This window comes from Neoarius graeffei, chromosome 14, assembly GCF_027579695.1.
Source record: "Neoarius graeffei isolate fNeoGra1 chromosome 14, fNeoGra1.pri, whole genome shotgun sequence".
NCBI lineage: Eukaryota > Metazoa > Chordata > Actinopteri > Siluriformes > Ariidae > Neoarius > Neoarius graeffei.
The window spans coordinates 61568050-61586553 of record NC_083582.1 but is presented as its reverse complement, the minus strand read 5'-3'; the positions used below and the strand labels follow the sequence as shown (position 1 = coordinate 61586553).

The 18504-nt window shown below is 41.3% G+C and overlaps 1 protein-coding gene across 1 annotated transcript in view; it reads right to left on the bottom strand.

The window, feature by feature from the left end:
* nherf1a (NHERF family PDZ scaffold protein 1a) overlaps positions 1–18504 on the bottom strand; it is a 67456-nt gene that overhangs the window by 3179 nt on the left and 45773 nt on the right. Inside the window, exon 4 of the mRNA XM_060940190.1 lies at positions 13679–13728. Within this exon, the coding sequence (XP_060796173.1) occupies positions 13679–13728 (50 nt within the window). The remainder of the gene's footprint in view (positions 1–13678; positions 13729–18504) is intronic.

Below are 18504 nucleotides of genomic sequence, written 5' to 3'. Positions count from 1 at the left end.
AGCGAGAATCACCACTGGGTTTACATATTGAATTTCTTACCAAATTTATATTTAAAAAAAACCATTGAGTTGACAATTATTCAAAACACCACCTACTGGTTAAAATCATCCTGAACCTTGCAAGGTCGATGCAAACGTATACTGTAGTCAACCATTTGGTACTTCTCTACATCATGAAATGTCTCATCTCATTATCTCTAGCCGCTTTATCCTTCTACAGGGTCGTGGGCAAGCTGGAGCCTATCCCAGCTGACTACGGGCGAAAGGCGGGGTACACCCTGGACAAGTCGCCAGGTCATCACAGGGCTGACACATAGACACAGACAACCATTCACACTCACACCTACGGTCAATTTAGAGTCACCAGTTAACCTAACCTGCATGTCTTCGGACTGTGGGGGAAACCGGAGCACCCGGAGGAAACCCACGCGGACACGGGGAGAACATGCAAACTCCACACAGAAAGGCCCTCGCCGGCCACGGGGCTCGAACCCAGGACCTTCTTGCTGTGAGGCGACAGCGCTAACCACTACACCACCGTGCCGCCATCATGAAATGTATTTAAAGAAAACAAACAAACAAACAAACAAACAAACGTTTATACCCTCTAATCAGACGTGGGTGGCCCACCTCTCCCCAGCCCTCGCCCTTGAATGGGAGTCTGTAAAACCGTGTTTCATTTCCAAATATACACTGACTGAGACTCACAGCAACTCCTGCCTCACCACATCCACACCCCTCCCCTCCCCTCAGCCCCTTTCCCACTTTTCAGCATTTCTCAAAATCACACAGTGATCGGAGTTGGACACAGCACTGGGGGGTGAAGTTACACTTTAAGGAAAGCGTTAACATGTTGATGTGTCAACATTAAGAGCAACTATAATCAAATAAAAGACATAAAACTGTATAATCGTCCAAAGTTGCTGTGTAATAAAACGCTTAAGGGTGTGCTTTTAGTGAAATACAATCTAAGGAGTGCTTAAATGCACTGTTGTATCACATTCCTCACTTATAGCACACCCAAAGTGAACAGTGGTGAGATCTCTACCACGCCTCAGCTACAACCACCTTCTCTTCTCCATCCACTAGAGAGCAGCTTTGAGATTTATTTTACAGACTCAGTGCCGTGCTGCCTTTAAAACACACATACACCTATAACCGACAGCCCCCAAGCATAACTACGTTTGCCAATACATTGTGGGGGATAGCCGGGGTCGGGAGTTGAGCGATATGACGGATGTCATATTAATTTTACGTGAGCGCGATGTGAGAGGAGCGATTTTGCCGTGCTCGGTCTTGGAAGACAAATGACATTGGTGATTTAAAGAGGTGGAGAACATGTCGAGGGTTTACAGCAGGAAAATCGGAATCCAAATCAAGCTTGGTGAGAAGGCAAGAGTCTAGACCGAGTCTGCCACACTGTACAACATCAAATCTCGGAATGTTTTATTTCTGAGGATGTATATTGCACCAGCTAAACTTTATTCAAGTCAAGTTTATTTGTGTAGCGCTTTTAACAATAAACACTGTCGCAAAGCAGCTTTATGGAATTTGAATGACTTTAAACATGAGCTAATTATCCCTAATCTATCCCCAATGAGCAAGCCTGTGGCGACGGTGGCAAGGAAAAACTCCCTCAGACGACATGAGGAAGAAACCTCGAGAGGAACCAGACTCAAAAGGGAACCCATCCTTGTTTGGGCGACAGACAACATGACTAACATTAACAGTTTTAACATGAAGTCGGTTTCGTTGATGTTATAACTCTTCATTGATGGAAACTTGAGTGCAGAACTGTTCAAGACAACTGCAGTCCTAAAGTTAGCAAGTCAACTGTAGTCCTCAGCCATAAAAGCATTACTGTAAGAGTCCAGAGCGTCTTCCAAGTGTGACTTTCGACTGTCCGTATGGGGCCGTCCTCTACAGGAGCGATGCGATGAGACTCCGACCAGACACAGGGCATCAGGATGGATCAGGCAGGTCCGAGAAATTTTATTGAGAAAACAAATCTATCAGGAATTGTATATAGCCTCTCTGAAAACGGCTGTAACGTCTATAGTGTTCATGGCGAAGTTTTATACACATACACACTACCGTTCAAAAGTTTGGGGTCACCCAGACAATTGTGTGTTTTCCATGAAAAGTCACACTTTTATTTACCACCATAAGTTGTAAAATGAATAGAAAATATAGTCAAGACATTTTTCTGGCCATTTTGAGCATTTAATCGACCCCACAAATGTGATGCTCCAGAAACTCAATCTGCTCAAAGGAAGGTCAGTTTTATAGCTTCTCTAAAGAGCTCAACTGTTTTCAGCTGTGCTAACATGATTGTACAAGGGTTTTCTAATCCTCCATTAGCCTTCTGAGGCAATGAGCAAACACATTGTACCATTAGAACACTGGAGTGAGAGTTGCTGGAAATGGGCCTCTATACACCTATGGAGATATTGCACCAAAAACCAGACATTTGCAGCTAGAATAGTCATTTACCACATTAGCAATGTATAGAGTGGATTTCTGATTAGTTTAAAGTGATCTTCATTGAAAAGAACAGTGCTTTTCTTTCAAAAATAAGGACATTTCAAAGTGACCCCAAACTTTTGAACGGTAGTGTATCCAGTGAATGTGGATAGAGTAATGGGTATTGTGAGAATGGGGGCAGAGGACTCTGGCTGTGCGGGGCGTGGCATTACAGTCTAGCTGCTATCGGTTTTCTAACCAAAGTCTCTGTTCCAAGTTCCTGGCAGTTTCAAAAGCTTATGAAAAACCTACATCATGCCACAGAGCGTTAATCTCGCGATAAAAAAATTATTGCCGTTAAAATTGAGTCAAGTTAACGCGACATTTTTGACAGCATATATATATATATATATATATATATATAAATAAAAGAGGGCGGCACGGTGGTGTAGTGGTTAGCGCTGTCGCCTCACAGCAAGAAGGTCCTGGGTTCGAGCCCCGTGGCCGGCGAGGGCCTTTCTGTGTGGAGTTTGCATGTTCTCCCCGTGTCCGCGTGGGTTTCCTCCGGGTGCTCCGGTTTCCCCCACAGTCCAAAGACATGCAGGTTAGGTTAACTGGTGACTCTAAATTGACCGTAGGTGTGAGTGTGAATGGTTGTCTGTGTCTATGTGTCAGCCCTGTGATGACCTGGCGACTTGTCCAGGGTGTACCCCGCCTTTCGCCCGTAGTCAGCTGGGATGGGCTCCAGCTTGCCTGCGACCCTGTAGAAGGATGGGGCGGCTAGAGATAATGAGATGAGATATATATATATATATATATTTTTTTTTTTACACCCCCCCCGGACTACAGGGGTGTGTAATTTTAGACTCAAGTCTAAATTTGTTTCTTTTAATCTTCAGTTATTCCTTACCATTTTCTAAGAAGCTTTGTTCTAATGAAATCTTAGCCTTGTACTTAATCTTGATCCAGCACAATGAAAAAAACAAACAAACAAAAAGTTACAGATGCAGTAAGAGAAACGATTATGAAAAATCAACTGTTGACTTAAGTCTAAAATTGCTTTGTGATCCCAGGCCCAGATGAAGAGCATCAAAACATTTAATAATGAGTGATTAGTTAAATAAAACTTGATATCAGGAAACATAACAAAAAATCCTTTGGAACCCCGCCGATCTGCCGTGTCATGTTCAGTATAAATGCATTTACTTCAATAAATGCCGCTAGTGAGGTGCATTGAACATTATACACACCCAAAAGAGAACCCTTCGTGGTTTGGGAGTTTTATATCAGTCCGACAGGCTCGTTCAGCTGCCGAGTGCTTCGGTACGTTGAGAAGCAAAGGCCGAAGAACGCTTCTTTGTTTTACAGGCTTTGGAATATCGTTAGTTTCAGATGATGAACAGTGTTGACTGTTATAATCTTCTGTAACTGAAGGCCGTTCCACAGGCCGTGGAAATATCGCTGGGTCACAATTTAAGTACGTCTTTTTCCCACCAGAGAAATGTAAGCTACAAACACTTGTCCATTTCGATTCAGTTTGAAGGTTTTCGTTGTGGATTAAACTTATCCATTTCTTTCTTCTCTTCTCCTTGACTGGCAGCTGATAAAAGCTCAAATTAGGCTCTCTCTTTGTTGTGGAGACACAGTAAGGCACACAGCAATTCACTTTAGGCATGGTTCAAACCAGTTAGACAGAACAATGCAGTGTTTAACAAAGGTGAAAGTAAACAATATAGCGAAGCTGACACCGGGTATTGCTCATAATGCATTGCGGTAAACAAGCAATGACGTAGTTATGGGTTAGGGTCATTAACAACATAACACAAAAGAGAGAAGTTATGAATAGATAGATATTAAAAGGTGGAATAATAATACCTGCTCACAAAACATTCCGTATGTGAGTATTACATGAGCTTCCTGATGGTGTATTGTTTTAACCACAGTCTAGTGGTTTCTTGAACACGCTTCTGCAGTCATGACAGAACTGGGACGGAGGTGGGGCTTTTCAGAAAACTTTTTGCAAGCAAAAGCCAGGCTTTTTTTTTCTTTTCCCCAGTGACATATACTGACTGGCTAGTGTTGCTCATTTCAGTCTCATGGGGAAGTGTAATATGTAAAAATAAAATCCTGTCCCTGCACCTTAAAGGGGACATGTTATGAAAAACTCACTTTTTCAGTGCTTGTGCATCTGGAGCCTCCCAACCCACAAACTCAAATACGACACCCAGTCAGTTTTCTTCTGGGCTGCCTACTTCAGAAAACATGAGCTCATTAGAATAATGCCACTCTCTCATCTGAATATCTCCACTCATGGCATGAGAACTGACTTTGTGAATGAATATTCATGAGGAAGGTGCAACCTGATTGGTCAATGAAAGAGGAGGGTGGGATGAACAGTGGCTCATTAATCATTTAAAGAAAAAGGCACTCGAATGGCCGTTCTGAACAGGGCTGTTTAGACAGGGTGCGAAGGGATCTGTGGTGTTTTATCCTGTGGTATTTTGACCAAAGCACATCACAGATATTTCATTAAGACCCCAGGGAACCGGGTCAACTTGTAGAAAAGAGGTATCATACATCATCTTTAACCAATTCCATCCTAACAATCTTTTGTTGAATTATTTTTTGAAATCTTTTGAGGAGTTGTTCTCGCATTAAAGAACTAATGAGTCCAGGGTGGGGGCGACACGGTGGTGTAGTGGTTAGCGCTGTCGCTGTCTTTTCAAAATGTTATTAGTATAGATAATCGTATGGGGCCGAGCATGCCACTAGAGTTGTTTATTTGTCTTTCTGCGGCCCATTTCTTAAACACGGAAAGACAAAAATGCGTACTTTTTCTTTTATATTTTCATTTTCGCTTGCAGCTTTCAATTGGTTTATCATTTCTTCGTCAAATATGGTGAAATGCAGCATAGCGGAGTCAGCCATTTTTGACACAATTTGCTAACTTTTGTAACCGTAACCAAGCAACGAACTAGCCAATAGCATTTCAGAAATATGCCCCGTGTTAAGGAAAAAAAAAAAAGCCCTCCTTGATTGACCAATCAGAATTGAGTAATATTAAGGATTAATTTCACAAATTGGGGCGACACAGTGGTGTAGTGGTTAGCGCTGTCGCTTCACAGCAAGAAGGTCCTGGGTTCGAGCCCCGTGGCCAGTGAGGGCCTTTCTGTGTGGAGTTTGCATGTTCTCCCCGTGTCCGCGTGGGTTTCCTCCGGGTGCTCCGGTTTCCCCCACAGTCCAAAGACATGCAGGTTAGGTTAACTGGTGACTCTAAATTGACCGTAGGTGTGAATGTGAATGGTTGCCTGTGTCTATGTGTCAGCCCTGTGATGACCTGGCGACTTGTCCAGGGTGTACCCCGCCTCTCGCCCGTAGTCAGCTGGGATAGGCTCCAGCTTGCCTGCGACCCTGTAGAACAGGATAAAGCGGCTAGAGATAATGAGATGAGATGAGTCCAGGGTGAGGTATGACCAAAGAAAATGGTATGATAATTGAGGACATTTTCATGACACACACACCACTATGTATCAGGATATTTAGGTTTGCTAACAAAGTGCCATCATACAGTAGCATGTAAAAACAAATAAAATAAAAACTTAAAAACCTAAACAATTAAATAAAGAATTAAAACATTTGGGGCAAAAAAATCGTCCGTGTTATAACGGTACAGATCAGAATGAGCACTGTGTCACTACCTTCTATAATATAATGTGATTAAGGATATAGCATCAAAATCTCACAGTCCTGCTTTTGAACACTGTACATCTCATCCAAATTCTCACAGACTAACAAGTTTCAGCCTCTCGAGCTGCTCCACCCTGCAGGATGTGATCTCTTTTCTGTATCTAGGGTGGAAGGAAAAGGTCTATAACTCACTTTGACGGATTTTTCTACACAATAACTTATCAGAGGAGGAGCTTCTTGTTAAAGAATCCTGCTTTCGCCTCATGTCTTCTTTTAATATACGCATACACGCTGATCACCCTGAAACTCATGACGTGAATTAGGAAAAGTGTGTGCAAAAAAAAAAAAACCCACGCACACTGACTGTCAGGGTATGGGGTTGTATATAAATCAGATCCTGCTCCTCCACCAATGCCTCTTCTGCTGAAGAAGTGTTCAGTAACTCATACGACTGTGAAAGTACATCAGTGGCTGCTTTATGGCAGTCAACAAAGTGCAAGATCCTTACTAGCAAAAGCCCTTTAACCATGTTGCTGAATGAAGGGCTTGGCTTGGTTTACTCAGGAAAATCACTCAAAGACTTTGCCCTGAACATTTCTGTGCCCCACCCACCTCAGCTCACAGCACAGACATTACAGCGTAGACCGGGAGTCAAAACGACATTCTGTCGGGGATTCATCAGCATTTCTGCAAACTTCTGAAAGCTATAATCTTAAGCTATTCGTTTTTTTTTCAACATATTACTATCTATTCCACTGATTAACACCAACAACCTAGATTCTGAACAGAGAAAAGAAATAGGAATTCTAGGAAAAAGAATGAATATTCAATTGTATGTACTTTTAGGTGACAACATAAAAAGTCACCATTTGGATTTAAATAAGCAAATACTTAACCCCTTGGCTGCCACCCATAATTAATTGTAACGTGCTGGGCATATAGGACAAAAATAGTTCAAATTTGAGATATTTTGATAATCTTTCTCTAACTTGTTCAGAACTTTATATTTTTAATATTTGCAGGGCTCTACGTTAACTTTGAGACATGGTTGCCCATTCGGGCAACCATTTGTAGAAATCTGGTTGCTCGAACTCAGAACATGGTTGCCCGAATATTACATACTTTTTTCCTTTGAATATGCCACAAACACATACGTTTACAACACAATGTTCACTCGCATGCTCTACTAATGCCTCTTAAAAGCTTATTTTGTTGATTTTCTTATCCTTCGTGTTCCCTTGGGTTCTGGGTTCAATTATATCGTGTCTAACCACTTTTTGTGTAAACCACCATGAATGTGCATTGTGTTCTTTTGTGTGCTCATAATTCTATAATTCCACAATTACAATTTGTTCTCTGGTGATGGTACCATTAAGTTTTCATTACTATGCCATTTGAACAAAAGAATTGGTTTCAAATTTGCACATTCATGCCAGGGTAGGGTACTTCAGGCATATGGAGCAAATCAGTTTCCCTTGGTCAGCAGTGTCATTATTATTATTATTATTCCTATCAGCATGATCAGTATCAGTTGAATGGCTGGTCCTAGCTCTGGGCTCATCTGATTCAACATCCAAATTGGGATCATCTTTGGAGAGTTTTCTGGGTGGCCCAGGTTCATTCTCAGGTTTGACCAACTTCAATCCAGGAAACTCTGAATACCAGCTGGGAATAACAGTTCTTTGCCTTTTCACCTCATACAGTTTCTTTGAATCCACTGATGAGCTTGATTGAGTTTTCTTTTTCTTCTCTTCCTTGTCTTTATTTTAAAACCAAATTTCTCCAAACCAGACATAATGCCAAAGTTTGTGACTTTAATGTTTATTTTATTTTTTTTAATTTATTATTCAACCTTCTCAGACGCTGTCTGTATCAACAAGCATTGACACTAGCGCCCTGTGCGAGTAATGCAGTAAACTGTGGGTGGTAGAAGTGGGCAACTGGACTTGCTTGAAAAATCTTGAAAACGTTTCACCTCTCGTCCAAAAGGCTTCCTCAGTTCTGTCTGACTAATAGGGAGTATCAGATATTTATCTTCTCCTGGATCAGAATCAGAATTCTGATGACCAGCTCATCTAAGGTGTCGTTGAGGCATCATGTTGGTGTGGATCACTGGAGGCTGGGTGTGAACGGCGAGTCATTAGGGTGATCAAAGGATTGCCCGTTAGGGTGATCAATGGCAATCTGACTCTCTCTGTCCTCCTGTGAGTCACCGAAAAACAGCTGGGTCCTGGCGTACACCCAGCCGTCTGGGAAGAGTGTCCAAGACCGCCTTGTAGATGTTTGACAAATGACGTCTTAGACCCCCACCTCTGTTCAGTGATGGCCATTCCAGGTCGTTCACACCCAGCCTCCAGTGACCCACACCAACATGATGCCTCAATGACACCTTAGATGAGCTGGTCATCAGAATTCTGATTCTGATCCAGGAGAAGATAAATATCTGATACTCCCTATTAGTCAGACAGAACTGAGGAAGCCTTTTGGACGAGAGGTGAAACGTTTTCAAGATTTTTCAAGCAAGTCCAGTTGCCCACTTCTACCACCCACAGTTTACTATGACCTGGATGATTGAGAATCTTCACAGACGAGTAATGCAGTAATTAGTCATGTAGTGAAGGACATACCAATAGAACACTATGCACTACACGATAATTATTAGCAATGGGAAACTGCATTGCAAGCCCGCGATGTGCAAATGTGAATTCTGCTAGTTGTTGAACATCCTGTAATAACATGGACGCTGTCTTTCCGAGTCAAACAATCGCAAGTTGTGATGGAATTTCATCATACTATGAATGAATAAACATCGTTTTTCACACAAGTTGACATATTTGGGTAGTTACCCGATCGGGCAAACATGTGAGAGTCTGGTTGTCCGAATCTATTGAATGGTTGCCCCAGGCAATCGGGCTACTGTTAATGTCGAGCCCTGATTTGTATAGGAAAAAAACATGACAATGGGTCTTGTCAATGAGGACCTGTCCATAAACATGAATTACTAGTACTTGAAAAAAACAAAATGTACACCAAGTAACTGGATACCGTTTTTATAAAAAGGTATGACACGACCGTGAATAGAACTCACGAGGTCCTGATTGAGAGGCGGACATGCCAACCACTAGGCCAACTCCTGGTAACGCGCCACTGTGAAATAAAAGTAATGTGCCACGTAAGGTACATAAAAGGAGGTGTTTATGACGAGTAGTGTACATCATAAGGCACAGCGGTAAAAGATTTCATGACGTACGTGACTCGTCCAAGGGGTTAAATGGCATATCACGGGTAAATTCAGGAGCAAGATCAATGTAATTCTCCCATTTTATATTAAACTTTGGTCAAATATCTGTAACACACTGCATTCTCTGCAATTTTTTTACCTTGCGCAATACCAGAAAAATTCAGTTGAAATTAAGCCATTTGAGGCGAATTGGTCCGCCTCTGAAAAAACTTGGCATTTGGATTTCCCGGGAAACGTTGATTTTCGTGACGTCGCGTGCGGGACGCCTCCTTCTGAATCCTACGTCAGCGCTGGTTTGTTTATGAGAAAACGACCTGGTGGTTTTCTGCAAATTTCTTCAACGTTATCGCATAATTATTAAAATGGTTAACAGATGTATCGTAGGAGGGTGTAGCAACACCAATCTTGATGGGATTAGTACTCATCGTTTCCCAAAAGACCGGACAATGAGAGAGAAATGGGAGTGCTTGGTCTACACAGGCTGTGCACTGAAACTGTGCAAGTTCGCGCAGCCTGCTGGTGCTTCCACAGGTAACGTCACGAATCTGGCTCCAGACTCCCTTGGGATTTTTCCAGACGCGTTTTGTTATTTTTTTTTTTTCTGCTGTAGACAGATGGCCTTGTGCAAAATTACCCTTCTGGATGTGTGTGTAAAGGGACATACTTTCATATAAAAACAAAAATGAAATTGGTCCAGAATATGCACTTTAAAAGCCGCTGATTGAATAATTACTGCAGTGATTAATGTTTCAGCCGGCAGCAATTCTTTTAACCCGAACTGATGCGGTGCGGGGTGGCACGGTGGCGTAGTGGTTAGCAGTGTCGACTCACAGCAGCAAGGTTCTGGGTTTGAGTCCAGTGGCCGACAGGGGCCTTTCTGTGTGGAGTTTGCATGTTCCCCCCGTGTCCACGTGGGTTTCCTCCGGGTGCTCCGGTTTCCCCACACAGTCCAAAGACATGCAGGTTAGGCTAACTGGTGACTCTAAATTGATTGTAGGTGTGAATGTGAATGGTTGTCTCAGCCCTGTGATGATCTGGCGACTTGTCCAGGGTGTACCCCGCCTCTCGCCCAAAATCAGCTGGGATAGGCTCCAGCTTGCCCGCGACCCTGTACAGGATAAGCGGTTACGAATAATGGATGTGGTGAGTAGCTTCTCATTTCTGAAACAACCATGTCAGAAGATGTATCCCATGTTCATGGAAAAGATGTTACTGTGTTTCAGAAGGGTCAAATTATTGGCCTGCATCAAACAGTTAAGGAGATTACTGAAATGACTGGAATTGGGTTAAGAACTGTCCAACACAGATCATATAAACGCTTGGTGAAGCTCAAATCATGTAAAATTCAAAATCAACAGCAGAATTCACAACTATGTTTAATAGTGAAAGCAAGAGCATTTCCACATGCACAATGTGGCGAGAACTCACAGGATTGGGACTAAACAGCTGTACAGCCATAAGAAAACCACTTGTTAGTGAGACTAATGAGGAGAAAAGGCTTCAGTTTGCTTAGGAACATAAAGATTGGACTCTGGAACAATGTAAAAAGGTCATGTGGTCTGATGAAACCAGATTTACTCCATTTCTAAGTGACGGGTGTGTCAGGGTAAAAAGGAAAGTACATGACGTGATGCACTCATCATGCATAATGGCCTCTGTACAAACCTCTGGAGGCAGTGTTATGATCTGTTACTTCAGTTGGTCAAATCAAGGCTCAGGAACGTTATGTGGTAAGAAAACGAAGTCAGCTGATGAGCTGAACATACTCAATGACCAGGTTATCCCATCAATGGATTTGTTTCTTCCCTGATGGCACGGGCATAAAATTAGGGCTCCGATTGTGAAAGAGTGATTCAGGAAGCACGAGGAATCATTTTCACGCATGAATTGGCCACCACAGAGATCTGACCTTAACCCCACTGAAAGTCTTTGGGATGTATTTGGGGAAGGGTTTATGGAGTGGTTCGACTCCCCAGGTCATCAAGACAAGATCTCGGCAAAAAATTACTGCAATTCTGGATGGAAATAAACGTTGTGACCTTGTATAAGGTTGTTGAAACAATGCCATAGTACCATAGTGAATGTGCACCATAATCAAAGCTAAAGGCGGTCCAATGAAATACACTACCATTCAAAAGTTTGGGGTCACTTTGAAATGTCCTTATTTTTGAAAGAAAAGCACTGTTCTTTTCAATGAAGATCACTTTAAACTAATCAGAAATACACTATACATTGCTAATGTGGTAAATGACTATTCTAGCTGCAAATGTCTGGTTTTTGGTGCAATATCTCCATAGGTGTATAGAGGCCCATTTCCAGCAACTCTCACTCCAGTGTTCTAATGGTACAATGTGTTTGCTCATTGCCTCAGAAGGCTAATGGAGGATTAGAAAACCCTTGTACAATCATGTTAGCACAGCTGAAAACAGTTGAGCTCTTTAGAGAAGCTATAAAACTGACCTTCCTTTGAGCAGATTGAGTTTCTGGAGCGTCTCATTTGTGGGGTCGATTAAATGCTCAAAATGGCCAGAAAAATGTCTTGACTATATTTTCTATTCATTTTACAACTTATGGCGGTAAATAAAAGTGTGACTTTTCATGGAAAACAAAATTGTCTGGGTGACCCCAAACTTTTGAACAGTAGTGTATTAGCGTATACTAAAGTTTTGAGGGTTTTTTTTTGGCTGGGCAGTGTATACCGTATAAGGGGTTGCATAGGCAAGTTGGGGGAAAAACAGCAAGGTGTTGGTTTATAAACAACAACAAAAGCAAATCTAAATGTACTATTTCAGACTAGATGAAGCCAATTCACATTGCGCCAGACTACTGTGGAATGCGTTTTTATTTTTGTTAGCGTTTGTTTTAATAAAACAATGCAGTGGAGTGATTCACTTGGATATACAGTAACTTTATATAAAAGTGTACTGCGTTCATCAGTTTTTGTTTTAACTACAGAAAAGACAACTAGTCCACAACTTTCGACAGACGCAACTGGTCAACTAGTAAAAATGGACAGCAGTGCAACCCGTACTATATACGGAGTTTCCAAATATGTAAACTATATCATGCTCAGAAACATTTAAGAAGGTGGTCACATGGGTTTGTGCACTGAGAACATACAGCACATATCCTTATTCTCCCATCTCATTTCCTTCTTGAGCATATTTTTGGCTCACACTGGGTGATACAGTATATGATGGTTTGGATTCAATCATACTAAAAGCCAACATCTGACATGCTTCTTAATCTTTTTATATCCATCTCTTTATATGTGCAGGTCTGATGTGCATCGATTGCAGGAGAAAAAAAAAAGTGTTGCTCATAACCAGAGTTTCAGCTCTGCGAGATGCGAACGCAGTCACGGTGTAGACTGTACAGGTCTGGTGTGAACTCTAGATATCACTGGTCTAGTGTGAAAATGTTGAGTTGCCGTTTCAATATTGTTTTTTGCAAGTTTGTGTGGGACGAATGAAATGAAACCATCAGCTGGAATCCCTGCTTGCACTCTCAGTGCAAAGTGTACAGTAGCAGGCATATCGAACAACCTCCCCCTCTCTCTCGTTATATGTCAATCCTGAGATACTAGTGATGCTGACCTCTCCTGCTCTTCAGACCTGCCTGATCCATCCTGATGCCCTACTTCTGGCTGGGGTTCTCGTGACAGGACGGCCCCATATGGACAGTTGAAAGACACACTTAGAAGATGTCTCTGGACACTTACAGCTTTGCTATGATGGCTGAGGACTAGAACTGCCATGAAAACTTTAAGACTGTAGTTGTCATGAACAGTCTTACACTCAAGTCTCCATCAATAAACAGTTGAAAACTTCAACAAGACGTCATGTTTAAACTAGAATGAAGTTCCTGGTTACACAATTATACTTTTTGACCATATAGGACACAGTTATAGAAACGAGTTATTCATAATCACGCTATCTGTTACCATCCGGATGAGAATGGGTTCCCTTTTGAGTCTGGTTCCGCTCAAGGTTTCTTCCTCATATCAACTGAAGGAGTTTTTGCTTGCCACCGTCACCTCAAGCTTGTTCATTAGGGATAAATGTAGTAGTTCATATGTTTAAAATCTTTTTTAAATTTTCTGTAAAGCTGCTTTGCGACAATGTCTATTATTAAAAGCGCGATACAAATAGATTGACTCGACTTGCAGGTTCAGGTTTGCCATGTGGTATAGACTGAATCACTACCATTCACTTTTCAACTGCTATATTGTTTGAACACAATTTAAAAAGCTGGTTTAAAAATCTGGCAACAAGTTAGATCACTTACCTTTTCATCATCATCATCATCTCTGCTGGCAGCAGGTTCAGGAAGAGGGCCTGAGAACAAACAGGAGTAAAGTTAGTACTTAGATTTAGAACTTCGAACACCAAGTTTGTGAACCCTTTAGAATTTTCTATATTTCTGCATAAATATGACCATCAGATTTTCACACAAGTCCTAAAAGTAGATAAAGAGAAACCAGTTAAACAAATGAGACAAAAATATTATACTTGGTCATTTATTTATTGAGGAAAATGACCCAATATTACATATCTGTGAGTGGCAAAAGTATGTGAACCTCTAGGATTAGCAGTTAATTTGAAGGTGAAATTAGAGTCAGGTGTTTTCAATCAATGGGATGACAATCAGGTGTGAGTGGGCACCCTGTTTTATTTAAAGAACAGGGATCTATCAAAGTCTGATCTTCACAACACGTTTGTGGAAGTGCATCATGGCACGAACAAAGGAGATTTCTGAGGACCTCAGAAAAAGCGTTGTTGATGCTCATCAGGCTGGAAAAGGTTACAAAACCATCTCTAAAGAGTTTGGACTCCACCAATCCACAGTCAGACAGATTGTGTACAAATGGAGGAAATTCAAGATCATTGTTACCCTCCCCAGGAGTGGTCGACCAACAAAGATCACTCCAAGAGCAAGGCGTGTAATAGTCGGTGAGGTCAAAAAGGACCCCAGGGTAACTTCTAAGCAACTGAAGGCCTCTCTCACATTGGCTAATGTTCATGAGTCCACCATCAGGAGAACACTGAACAACAATGGTGTGCATGGCAGGGTCGCAAGGAGAAAGCCACTGCTCTCCAAAAAGAACATTGCTGCTCGTCTGCAATTTGTTAAAGATCACGTAGACAAGCCAGAAGGCTATTGGAAAAATGCTTTGTAGATGGTTGAGACCAAAATAGAATTTTGGTTTCAATGAGAAGCGTTCTGTTTGGAGAAAGGAAAACACTGCATTCCAGCATAAGAACCTTATCCCGTCTGTGAAACATGGTGGTGGTAGTATCATGGTTTGGGCCTGTTTTGCTGCATCTGGGCCAGGATGGCTTGTGGAAGTGAATCAAGACAGCAACCCTAAGCACACAAGTCGTTCTACCAAAGAATGCTTAAAGAAGAATAAAGTTAATGTTTTGGAATGACCAAGTCAAAGTCCTGACCTTAATCCAATCGAAATATTGTGGAAGGACCTGAAGCGAGCAGTTCATGTGAGGAAGCCCACCAACATCCCAGAGTTGAAGCTGTTCTGTACGGAGGAATGGGTTAAAATTCCTCCAAGCCGGTGTGCAGGACTGATCAACAGTTACCGTAAATGTTTATTTGCAGTTATTGTTGCACAAGGGGGTCACACCAGATACTGAAAGCAAAGGTTCACATACTTTTACCACTCGCAGATCTGGGCAATTCCATGTAAATGTCAACCTCACCATGCAAAAATAAAGCAACATGTAATACATCAAAACCACTCCCAGAGATATCACCTAGGCCTGTATTTTACAGATGTGAATAAGTTGAACCAATTTGTAACCAACCTAATATGTCACTGTCAGTCTCTCTTTCTTATAATGTAAACCCCAAGCTAAAATCAACTTTGATCATGTACAATTCTATATTATTGCCACAAGCCACAGAAATGTATGCTAAAATCCACAAAACAGCAAAACAATAGCCATCCTAAATATTATTTAAGAACTTTGATAGTTTTAGCTGATATTTAGAGAGTTTTTCAAAGGGTTATGGTGGTTAAATTGCTGATTTTCTAAACATATGCCATGTCTATTTCAGACACGTCACATCCATAACGGAATTTCGTCACATCCATAACGCTGACTTTTCCTTCCGAAACTCTGCATGAAATACAAAATATTTTAAACAAAGATTTTTTAATATTCACCTTGGACCCCTCTATCAAATGGATATCTCCATTTCGACATTAGGTTTACAATTTCACAGAGTTTGATAAAAATGTACAGTCACCCAAGAAAAGTGATACTTTTTCTGTCACATCCATAACGCATCTTTTATTGGCATTTTCTGGCATGCCCTAGATGTACTATGGGAATTGTTCTTGTTCTATCACTTCTCCAGTATGGTACAGCCTTAAAATATGCAACACCTGTTTAAATACTGGGAGACAATAAAACATGCACTGGGTCATTTGTTGCCATTTTGAGTTCAAGTGTCACGTCCATAACGCTGGAATTGCTCATATGTAACATCGGATCATTTTCCTCAATAAATAAATGATCAAGTATGATATTTTTGTCTCATTTGTTTAACTGGGTTCTCTTTATCTACTTTTAGGACTTGTGTGAAAATCTGATGACGTTTTAGGTCATATTTATGCAGACATATAGAAAATTCTAAAGGGTTCACAAACTTCCAAGCACCACTGTACATGCACACAACACAGTGAACACGCGCTGCATGGACTCAAAGTTTGTCCTAATGTACAAACGCAAATTTAAGTTGGAATGTGAGAAAGTTAAATGAAATGCTTAAGACTGGAGACACAACAAATATGAATCAAGACCTGATTAGCTGTGATGATATACCAAATATTACAAACAGCCTTGTAAAAAAAAATAATAGTCAGTGTTTACTATTATTTCTGTATACTCAAGAACTGAAAAACAATCCACTGGAAAAGGTTTGTGAATTGATTTGTGCATCGTATGTGGTGTATTTTTAACCAGTTTTACAATTTCGCTGAATTTGCATTTCACCAATTCGACTCATCTCTAACAGCAGGTAACGTATTAATAAATATCGCCTCAGTTTAATGTGTGCTGTGCAAAAGATCCTCTGTTATCCACTGGATGTGTGAGACATGATATCAAATGTTTTCAAACCATGTTAATCACATAAGAAAACAAAATCAAATGCATGCTGTTTAAGAGTAGCCTAAGCTGTAACAGTCAGTCAATCTTGATACAAGACGATGCGATATTTATTACAGATATTCAGGCACTGTCTAAAAGCAGAGTTCCTGATGAGTGTATGAGCAAAACATCTGCAAGGGCACAAAAGCAACCTGAATAGAATATCAGAGCACATGAACCATCGAATTGTGTAGTGTCGTGTATTTCACGCCAATATATTATTGTGTTGTCTTGTGACAGTGAGGCCAATAATGAGATACGCATCGCAGTTATGAATACAGATTTATTCCTGTCTTTGACGCCGCATACCATGCATCAGAAACAACACCACAACATTTATTATGGTGCAACTCTGCTGGGTGCCTGGTGGGTGAACAGCAGTGAACCGGCGCTTTCACTTTACATCATTACTATATAGTTTACGATCCAATATTATCGCACATAAGAACTAATCGATATCGATCCATGGTAGTTTTAGCTTATCGACAACTAAGGAAAGATGTTCATAATTGCTACTGAACTATACAATAATTATGTTCACATTATCGCTCAGGTAAACATACAAAGAGAAGCTGCCTGCTATGAAAAAAAAAGTACATTTTTGTTAACAATATTTTCCATAAAACGTGTTACTAAATAATCCCACATTATTTTATCTCATCTCATTATCTGTAGCCGCTTTATCCTGTTCTACAGGGTTGCAGGCAAGCTGGAGCCTATCCCAGCTGACTACGGGCGAAAGGCGGGGTACACCCTGGACAAGTCGCCAGGTCATCACAGGGCTGACATATAGAGACAGACAATCATTCACACTCACGGTCAATTTAGAGTCACCAGTTAACCTAACCTGCATGTCTTTGGACTGTGGGGGAAACCGGAGCACCCGGAGGAAACCCACGCGGACACGGGGAGAACATACAAACTCCGCACAGAAAGGCCCTCGCTGGCCACGGGGCTCAAACCCGGACCTTCTTGCTGTGAGGCGACAGTGCTAACCACTACACCACCGTGCCGCCCCACATTATTTTATAAAAGCAAAATTAAAAAGAGTGCTCTGAGAGCACAATATCCCCCGCTGGCAACTACACCATAACTCTGGTAAAATGCGACTGAATTGAACGAAACTGCAATATGCGTATTACCGACATATAACAAAGAATCCTGTCAAGTTTCATGAAATTCCTCCAAAAACTGTGAGAGGAGTTGATTTCAGGCCTTTCAGCCAGCGGGGGATAATAACTGCTGGATAAAAACCCATCTATCTTGTGTAAATAAAGATACAAATTTCATTGTCCGATGGTCAAGTGTTTATGCGAGGCGTTGCCTTGCACTTACGATCGGGTTCCCTGTGGTGGTACACATTAGTCGTTCTTACATACATATGTACGGATGTCGTACGGTCGCAAAAGCCATCAAACATCAGAATACCGTATTCTCTTAAGTATGGAGCTTTGCTCTGTGTGCAGAGCTCCGCTATTAATGCCTTTAATCCATAAAATGTCACTTCATACAAATTAAGAGTTTTTAAGCGTCCGCAGGCATAAAAATGAGCATTAAAGGTGATTCATTTTGCCCTATGACCGTGAGGTAATGTGATCAATAGTAAAGGACAGAGCTTCTGTGAATAAATGAGTGACTTATTCCAAGTTAAATATTCAGTGTCTGTATGAGAATGCAGAACAGACAACTATTAACCAACAGGTCAATAGCCAAAGTCCAAAGTTATGAACATGGCATATTAACAGCTGGTCACACGTAGCTGAAAACACAAAAAAGCCACTTAAGCGCTTTTATAATCTCCATCTGCCATTAAACATATTTAGGGTTTAAGCCCACAGTGTTGCTATGGCCACAGTTTCCAGGACTACCTTCCAATAGAGCGTTGTTGACTTTGACTAATACTCTCATGTCAAGATAGAGGCTGGGAGTTAATGTTTAAAC